This window comes from Gavialis gangeticus, unplaced genomic scaffold, assembly GCF_001723915.1.
Source record: "Gavialis gangeticus isolate Ggan-Ray unplaced genomic scaffold, GavGan_comp1, whole genome shotgun sequence".
Lineage (NCBI taxonomy): Eukaryota > Metazoa > Chordata > Crocodylia > Gavialidae > Gavialis > Gavialis gangeticus.
Window position 1 is genome coordinate 126,055,973 of NW_017728992.1, and position 10,013 is coordinate 126,065,985.

The 10,013-nt window shown below is 40.6% G+C and overlaps 1 protein-coding gene across 2 annotated transcripts in view; it reads left to right on the forward strand.

Moving 5' to 3' along the window:
• The window catches only part of YTHDF3 (YTH N6-methyladenosine RNA binding protein 3), a 44,835-nt gene extending 38,006 nt beyond the window's left edge, over nucleotides 1-6,829 (forward strand). For both annotated transcript variants that reach the window (XM_019527725.1, XM_019527724.1), the window contains exon 6: nucleotides 3,092-6,829. In XM_019527725.1, the coding sequence (XP_019383270.1) occupies nucleotides 3,092-3,115 (24 nt within the window). In that variant the 3' untranslated portion in view covers nucleotides 3,116-6,829. The remainder of the gene's footprint in view (nucleotides 1-3,091) is intronic.
• The last annotated feature ends 3,184 nt before the right edge of the window (nucleotides 6,830-10,013 follow it).

A 10,013-nucleotide genomic window follows, 5' to 3' on the forward strand; every position in this document is an offset into this window, starting at 1 on the left:
AAAAAAAAAAAAAAAAAAAAAAAGGTTTTTAGTTGTTCGGGTTTGCTTGTACATATGTAAAGCGAAAAAATACTACCTGACACGTATGCTTGAATCGAGAGGGGAAGTGTTTGTTTCAAAATGGTCCTTTATTTTCTGAGTTGAAAATGTACAATTTTAAGAGCCATCAGATATCACCATCCTTGAAGCAACAGATATGGTTAGGTTAACTGTTTAGATCATTGTGCTTTAGAAAAATTGAGCTGAACATGAAACTGTTTTGTTTGGAGATTTCTTTTAAGGCTATTTTTTTTTTTTCATTTAAGTGTATACTGAGTCCAGCAGGTGCGTATGAAGTACAAATAGGCATAATCATGGTCTCTAATTACTGTGTTGAGGTTTGGGTCGGGGAAAGACTAACCAAAAAACCGTGTGGCCCCTTATAGAAGTTAGGTTTTTGCAACTTTTGCAAACATAATGTGAAACATTCCAGAAACACGCAATTCTCACTAGATGGAAATCACTTCATGTTCTCTGATCACTTCAGATTGCTCTTTTCAGTGGAAGTCTGCTAATAATACAGCCATAAACTTTGACAGCTTGTGCATTAGTAGGCTATTTTTGCTTTACAATACACAGGGAGGCATAAAGCCAAAAGTCAGGTACTTTTAGCTGCCTAATAAATACATTAGTATCACACTAATATATATTAATGCCTCGTTAATTTCATATTTTAAAAAGGGCTATTCTTTCTTGGCACTTCTGCCAGTGTATCCTTGTACTATGGAAAGTATGTAGTAAAATGTTGATAACTGTTTCCCTACAATTTTGTACCTCTTGAACTATAAACCTTTTGGGCATAAACTATCTTGTTTTATCTGCAAAACGTTCAGGACAGCGAGTTCCTTGTTCTCACTACAGATTCTGGATATTACTCCAATGCAAATTCCTTCACACTGCTTTGGTTATGCAAGTAAACAAATTGCACGCCAGAGCCTGGCCCAAAAACTACATGTAATTTTTAAAAAATGTTTTTGAAGGATGAAGGATCTCAGTATACATCATTTTGAGTAGTTGCAAGGCTTTAACATCAGAAACGACTTTTGAAACAGTTTGAGCCTTCAGCTAGTTTCTAACTTAATAATAAGGGAAACTTGTCATCTGTGGCTATTGTATGTTCTCTTTTCATGTAGCATGGACAAATTTATTCAGGATTTCCTACTTCGTTCCTGTTGTAAATAATTGTAGGTGCACTGTATAGTTTCACCATGTTACATGACAAATAAAGCTGGGATTCAGTCTTTAGGTGCAAAAAGTACCTCATTCTAGCACGTATTGATGCGCTGGGTTCCATTTTTATGTAGTTTGTTGCAGAATTGGTGCAAAACAACCTAACAAAAATGGGTTGATTTTCCTTGCTCGAGTGTGTGGCGGGGAGGGGGTCCCCCTTTCTTTACACAGATTTTGAGAAAAGTATAAAATGCCTTTATATAGTGTGTTAATATAGGGTTTCTCAACCAGTGGGATACAAAGGTCCTCTAGGTGGGACTTGGACTTGATATTTCTGGTTTCACTTCTGTGTGCTTTGATTGGCTGCTGGTGGATGCCTGCCCCCGCCCCCCCGCTCATCAACCCTTGGGACCAGGATTTTTTGAACTTGCATAGGTGGGATGTAAGGTGCAAAAGGTTGAGAACTGCTGTGTTAATGCACCTGTTGAATCATGAGTGCATGAACAAATCGAGATGAAATGTCATAGAAAAAATTGCTTATCCTAAACTCTGCAGAAAAAGACACTTGGGGTACATCAGGAAGTATAGATCGGAACTGGAGAAAAGTGCTTATTGGCAGTTTCAATAGCTTTCATCCAAAGGGAAATTAGAATATGCATGTGGCTTTTAGTAATACCAAAGCAGGGACTGGGCAGTGTTAAAAATAGTTCTTTAAGAAATAATTTTTCCTGTGCCAGTCAGTGGGAAGAAGGGAGGTTTTGTTCACTGTCTGTTAGATACAGTACAATTGTGAAAGCCACTAGGAATTGTGAAAAATCTTTATGGATACGTTTTTCAGATCATGAAACATTTTCAATTGGCTTCAAGATTTTGCACTTTTTAAAATTTAATTGGATTGAATGGGTCGTTTTGCACCTGTGGAATTTTTGTCAACATCTAATGTAATATCATTATCGATTCCATATGGCATATTGCTTTTATGGGAATTCAGTCTTGTTCTTGGGTTGACTCAGACAAATAGGTATCTTTTGCAGGTTACTGTGTTCTTAAAGTCTTGCTGTGTTCTACTGTCATATCTGTCCTTCCCCTTACCATCACCTTTTTGCCTTTTTTTGTAGGAAAACTATTTTTTACAAATGGTACAGTGTCTTGGTCCCATGATTTTCTGCTGCTGTTTTTTACTTAGCCGTATCTGGTAGTAGACATAGACCTTCATTGCTAGACCTGTTTTCATAAGGGCAGTAGTGACAAAATTTGTTCCACCAAGGCTTGATCCCAGGCACAATACTTAACAGACTCCTGTAGGCTTCAGCAGGCTTCAGATTAAGTAGTAGGACTGTAATTTTATAGAAACTTCAATTTATAGAACCCTAGTAAATAGACTCAAGGAAACCTAATGCTCTGCTAATTTTATATAGTACATTTTTTGCTGCCTAGCTAAGCAGTACATTTAGGATAACCTTTTGTTGTGATGGTAGGTAAGCAAAAGGTTATCTCTTGCTATATTCTGTTCAAGCAGTGCAATGGCTGTCTTACTAGCCGAAGTAAATGTTTTTACACAGCAATACGTAAATGTACAGTGGGAGGCTTTTTTTTCTTTCAACAGCTGATTTATCAGTTGAATATATGTAGCTTTTAATTGGTCCTGTACTTGCCAGGAGGAAGTGCATTTTATTTTAAAATGTTAGTGTGAACTAAGCTTTTAACTGGCCTGAATGTATGTGGAACGTTGAGTTGGTTTATTGTAAAGCTTGCTGGAGGCTTTAAAGAAAGCCATGAGTAATTGATGGCAACAGAACAGCTCTAAGGAGATGGGAACCTAATTTAATGTGGAATTGTTTGTATTAATTGTATTTCCTCTTGTGTTTTTGTTTTCTTTCAGGAGAGAAATAGAAACAAACAATAACTGTACGGAGATGTCCTGCTAGAATTACAACACTAATGATGTAGACTCTGGAAATGCCTAATATGTCTAAGAAGACGTTATTAAAGCTTTTTTCTGCTTAAGGTGACATCTTTGAACACTTTAACACAAAATTGACTCTTGTAATGGTTCTCATCAGTGCATCTGCCCTTATACTCTCTCACCAAACACACTTGAGAACTGTAACTTCGTCAAGCACTTTCTGTCCTGAAGCTTTTACCAGTATCTGCTGTCTTTTGTATTTATGCATCCTAGCTAAGGCACAGGAGACGAAACGAATGCAAGGATTCATTAACTCTTTGAATTTGTTAAATACTAACAATTAACCATTAGAAGTGGTTCAATGATGTGAGATTCACATTGCTTCAACTTATTTTTTCTTTGTAGGTTTTTCTTTTTTTTTTTAATTGTCAGTTTTTAGCTATTCAACAGATTAAAAGCAAAATCATGCCATATTTAGTCCTGGAGTAAAACTCAAGTCTAAATGTTCATGTGAAAATTATTGTAGTAAACTTTTAATATGGCAAAGCAACTTTAAGCTGCAGTTTAGCCAAATGAAACGTAACATGAAATTATATTAGAATGACATTTCCCTTGTTTCAAACTGTTTGGTGTAAGAGAATATTAATATGCAGCTTGGTGGAAAACACCAGCTAATGCACATTTCTTTATTTTTTCTGTAACATGTATACTGAAAAAAGTGCATTTGTCTGAGGAACTGTTTGTTTGCTACCACTCAATGAATCTCAGTTTTGAGTAAATGTACCTCAGTCTAAATCAGACTTTTTATGACCTTTATAACTACATTTAAAATAATCTTTAATTCCTATTTCTGGGTGTTTGCAAGCCTGACAGATTGCTATCATGGAAGTGAAAATTTACTCCTCTAGGTGATTCACTAGCTAAATAAACCTAATTCTTGTTTAGCAAGCATATACTCTGTTTCTCAACTTTTTTCCCCCCTCCTGTTGTATTATTTGGGCATTCTCTTTATTCAATATAATTCTGGAAACACTTTGATCCATGGATGCATTTTGTATTCACCACTGTTTACAAGTTCTTGGCTAAAGCTATATTACTGTGCGTTTAGGATACCTATTAATCTGGATACTCTTATACTAGTTTTTAATTCTTTTGAAAATATCTTTTTCAATTCTATAGGAAGATGAATTCTGTCTTCTGGAAGAGAATGTTCAAAAATGTCAAGCAGCTGTATTAACTGCATAAAATACTGAACAGCCTGTACAGACTCCAAGGATAGCTTTCTCTTTTTAGAACAGCAATGTAGAAGGCAGATATGTTAAAGCTTAAAATAGCAATACTGCATATTATTTGAATGTGTGTGGTGTCTCTTACTAACCAACACAAATGTTTACATTGTGTTTGAAATCTTTGATTTACAACAGTTTTTAATCGTGTACATTGTGAAATTTAAGGACAGGCATTGCTTTTTTTTTAATACAGGCTATTTTACAGTATTGTGCTACTTTCTTCCCGCTGCCACCATATATATATATAGCATTTAAGACCTTTGACAATTCTTTGGTAAGAATGAGCATACTGAAACAATCAGATAGTTGCACACAGTTTAGCTTGTCCCAGCTTTCTAAAAGTTTGAAAGGTAAGAGGCACCCAGCAATGTAGAGAAGGCAGCAGTTGGGGGAGATTAATGTAGATGGGGGAGATGCTGAAGGCAGCAGGTGGAGAACAGGAACAGAGGGAGATGGATAAAAGAAAAAAGCTGAATATGTGGAATGAAATAATGCCAAGTGATTGGGCCAGAAGGGTCTTGGAATCATAGCAAGTCTTCTTCCAGAAGCCGGGATAGAACCTGGGATTTCTGAGCCCACAGATTCTTCATACAGTAACAGTAGCTTTAAAAACTCACTGACAGATCTCATCCCTTCCCACCCTGCAACCTCCCCACCCCCTGGCTGGTTGGTAGAGGATAAATAACAGATCATTGCTATTAGTGTATTTTTGTAATGCCACTGCATTAGTGCATGTGGTAAAGATTGTAGTGACTCCGAAGGGTGCAGTTACCACGTACTGCCACACAGTAACATTTCCATGTTTTCCATTTGTTTTTTAAAAATCTGAAGTTATGTGGAAGCCTTCACAACACTAGCATTCTCCCGATGAAGCCAAGTATTCACAAATTAGAAAATTTGGTCCATTGATAGTTCTTAGTTACTTGATCACATGCTTTTTTTTTTTTTCCCCTATTGGCTCCTTTGCCTGATTCATTGCAGTACATGGACTTTGCTCAGGGAATGAATGAGACTTGTGGAAGAGGCTACTGCATCATTTGTTGTAGAAATTGGAAGGTACAGAGGAAAGAAAACCAGAGATTGCAAGAGCAGAGAATCATGAGGCTTAAGGCACTTGTCATAGACTTCCTACTTCATGCTGGCTTTGCCTTCTGAATCTAAAACTTGTGTGGTCATTAATAATGTATTTGTCATTTTCTGGGTGTCCAGCTTAAGACATTTCGGGCCTGATTTACATTAATATTGAAAACTCTCACATAAAACTAAAATCAGCAGCACTATTTAAGCATAGTCAATTTTGTAAAATATCAGTACGCATTAGGCCCTGAGTGTGTCCAATTGAGCTGAAAACCAGTGGACACTTGTTATTTTTAGGCTTCATCTTTCTGTGCCTGAGCCTATCCCTCTGTGTATTTTTAAAAAAAAAAAAAAAAGGGGGAATAAATGCTGCCTTATTTTAAAAGAGTGCTGTGTTTGCAAAGTAATTATGTTATAGTGATGAGAGTCATAGAAACATCCACAATGAACATATGAATTCAGTTTAAGGTTTGGAAGGTGTACAGTAAATAAGGTACAGTGCTATGTGTTAAGTAAGAGTTTAAAGAAATATTAAATGGCTACCAGTTGGTGAGTATTCTTCATTCTGTGCATTGAATGAGGCAGGAGTTCAATTGAGAATACAGTAAGTGATCATGTACCTAAAGGGTGCTGCATAATACATGCACAAGGAATAAATTATAGTAGAGAAACTGTCATATTTTAAGTGTTCTGAAATTTAAAAATGGGCTGTTTTTGTATGTGCTGAGACTGGTTTATCTTTCCCAGCAAAAGTTGGGTTGAATAAGCACTGCATTGTAAATCCAGTAAGCAGTGGCCTTATTTATATATATATTTTTCCTATCTAGACTAGCTTTCAAAATTGCTAGTAATTTTCTAGCAAGAAAGATGTTAAAATAGTTCTCCAGATGTTTCTAACAGTAAGAAAGCCTACTATGGATCTGGCCTTTTTAATTTGTTGCCGCATTAACTTTTAAATGGATACTTTGAGGCATTCAAATACAAAATGCGATTCATGGGGAAGTGGGTCTTGCACATTTTGGAAAAATAATATAAGCCATTTGATTATTTCAACCCATTTTACTGCCATTTTCATTTTAAGGAAATAGGAGACACCTGTCTTCAATAACGTGTGTATTGCCATGTAAAGATCATTATCTAATTTTCTGATAAACTTAAAAGAAAAATTTAAGATAGAATGATTCATTTAAGTTCATTCAGAGGAAAACATGGGTTCTTGAATTTTGTTTGTTCCTTCATATGAATTAGAATGCAGTTAATTAGGTGAGAACTTCTGTTTGGCATGGAAATTCACCATTTGGTCCTTTTTAATCATTCTGAGGGTTTCAATAAAGAGAACCTGTTCACATGGCTGACTATTTCAACTTTCTCTTAGCTTTATATAGAAATGTAATGTGCTCCCTGTCAACATTGGTTTTTATTCTGTCATCATGTTCCAGAAAAGAAATTTATTTGTTGATCATAAGGGATTTTGGGTAAATGTGTTTGGCCTCTTTTAAGATTCCTACAGTGATACGCAGGCTACACACTGACACACAACTGATATCAATAGATCTGTGTTCTATACTGTTTTCTATAATTTGTTAATAAAGTGAGTTAACATGATGAATGTAGAGAGCCTTTTAGTTCACCATGTCATGCTTGTCAGATACCAGCTCTTGTGGGCATTTTTGTCCAGGTTTGTATACCCTGAAACAGATTTATGTGAAATGATGATGCATTGAAGTGCCTAGCATTGTAGTTTCCTAATCCAAGTGCTACCAAATATTATTGAGATGGTAGTAGATTGTATTATATTGCTATTAATAGCTTCAAGTATCCATATTTTCAATATTTGTTTTTAGTTAACTTTGTACTCACCCTATAGTCGATCTACATGTTAGCTGGATTTTTTGCCCAGTTTCTTCTTTGTGTCAAGATACTATTACACATTGAAGGATCTCCCATACTTGTGCATACATATACATGCTTCTAAATAACTAGCGTGGTCCTGGCAGAATCTCCCTCTTTCTAAGTTCGTAGTGCTATGAGTAGTGCTCCATGGCTTCCTAGCTTCCTCCTATATATAGATTCATAGATTAAGGGTCGGAAGGGACCTAGTAGATCTTCTAGCCCGACCCCCCGCCAGGGCGGGAGAACAACAAAAAACCCCAAAAAGAGAAACGGGACTCAAACGAGTCCAGCCAGGTAGGCATCCAGCCTCTTCTTAAAGACCCCCAGGGTAGGGGCCAGCACCACTTCCCTTGGAAGTTGGTTCCAGCTCCTAGCCGCCCTAACCGTGAAGTAGTTTTTGCGGATGTCCAATCTATACCTCCTCTCCATCAACTTGTGCCCATTACTCCTTGTTATGCCAGCGGGCGCTAGGGGAAACAGCGTCTCCCCCAAACCCTTCTGGTCCCCCCTAGTGAGTTTATAGACGGTCACCAGGTCCCCCCTCAGCCTTCTCTTGTGGAGGCTGAATAGGTTCAGGTCCCGCAGTCTCTCACTGTAGGGTCTGCCCTGTTGTCCCCGGATCATGCGGGTGGCCCTCCTCTGGACCCTCTCCATGTTGTCCACATCCCTCTTGAAATGGGGCGCACAGAACTGGACACAATACTCCAGCTGTGGCCTGACCAGCGTCGCGTAGAGGGGGAGGATCACCTCCTTGGCTCTACTTGAGATGCACCTGTGGATGCACGACAAGGTCCGGTTAGCCCTGCCAACCATGACCTCGCATTGTCGGCCCATGTTCATCTTGGAGTCAATAATGACTCCAAGATCCCTTTCTGCCTCCGTGCTCTCGAGTAAGGAGTTCCCCATTGTGTAAGTGTGCTGCTGGTTCCTACTGCCCAAGTGCAGCACCCTGCACTTGTCCGTGTTAAAACGCATCCTGTTCCTGTTAGCCCACCCCTGTAACCTATCCAGATCCCTCTGCAATCTCTCCCTCCCTGCTAGCGTGCTCACCTCCCCCCAGATTTTGGTGTAATTGATCTTATGTGTAAAATACCTCACAGCATTCGTCTGTTTTGACAACTCTGCAATGTTTTGATTTGAGAGGTGAGGAGGGAAACAATTTCACTGGCATTTTTCAAAAATGGAGCATACAGCTTCTCAAAATACAAAAATGGGATAAACCTCTTGGTTGTGGTTCTGGTTATTGCTGTGGATAAATATGGTGTTGATGTTTTTGGTAAGTGTGAGAACCTCACATTTTTAATTCAGTCTTTCGGTACTTATATTGTTGTTAGTGTTTGTTGCCTTAACAGCTTCGTTCTTTCATTGTTTCAAGAGAAGTTGGGAGGTTAGGGGGAGCTAAGAGACCCTATTTACAGCCCTTGGAAACTCAGCAAGTTTGATCTTTAAACTAATCTGCTTATCAGACATACCACCTAGCACAGGGGTCGGAAAAATACAGCCTGCGGGCTGCATCTGGTCTTTGTCCAGCCCACAGCAGGTCCCTCGGTCCCCTGGCCCAGGCACAGTCCAGCTGTGGTGCATGTGTTCTACCACTGCCGGGCATGCAGCGGGGTTGATGCGGCTCCACAGCTGGATTTCCTTTCTAGATAACGCAGGTGGCTCCTTCCAGCTACTGCTGCTGGCCCCAGCCCTGTGGTACCAGTGGTGCACAGCCCTGACGCTGTGTGTCCCCACATCTGCTCTAGGCTTGTCTGCCTGGGCTCAGCAGCTATGACGCTGGACAAAAGTTGTTGCTCAGCACGGGGGAGGGGGAGGGAAAGAGCTTTTTCCACCCCCCACTGCGAGCAGTTCCCTGGTACAGCTGCCTGGAGCTCATGCTGGGTTGCACTGTCTGTGCTACCATCACTGCCCCACAGGACATCCTGGACCCACAGGGCAGCCAGGTACGGGCTCCAGATGGCTGCAGCAGGGAACTGCCAGCAGTGAGAGGGGGAGGGGCTGATTTTACTCCTGCGCTGGGCAGCAGCTTTTGTCTGGCACTGCCACTGCTGAGCCTGGAGAAGGTGCCAGGTTGGGGCTGGGCAGTGTGGGTCCCTGCTGGTACTGCAGGGCTGGGGCCAGCGGTGGTAGCAGCTGGAAGGAGCTGCTCGCCACCAGGGCTGCCTAGAAGGGCAGTCCAGCTGTGGAACCGTGTCAGCTCTGCTGCATGCCTGGTGGGACAGCAGGACACACCACAGCTGGGTGGCACAGGGTAGGCTGGGTCAGAGCTGCGTACAGGTTCCAGCTGATCTGTTCCAGAGGTGAGTCCAGAGTGAGCATGGGACTACTGGTGGTAGTGGGGAGGTGCTGCATTGTGCACAGGTTGTTGTGGGGTGGGAGCTGAGCAGCTCAGGGGGGTCCCATGCACACCCTACCATATCCACAAACCCCCTCCACAAGCCCCACAGCCACACTCTCCCACACACAATAACACACCCCACAAACACTACCCCCTCCCCCACACACATACTTGTGCACCTCTGGGGGAGTTCTGTTTGGTGCTACTCATGCTCCCCACCATCCACCCTTCCCCTCTACACACCCCACAAATCCTATACACACCCCCACAAACACTCCCCTTCACCAACTGGGCCAGA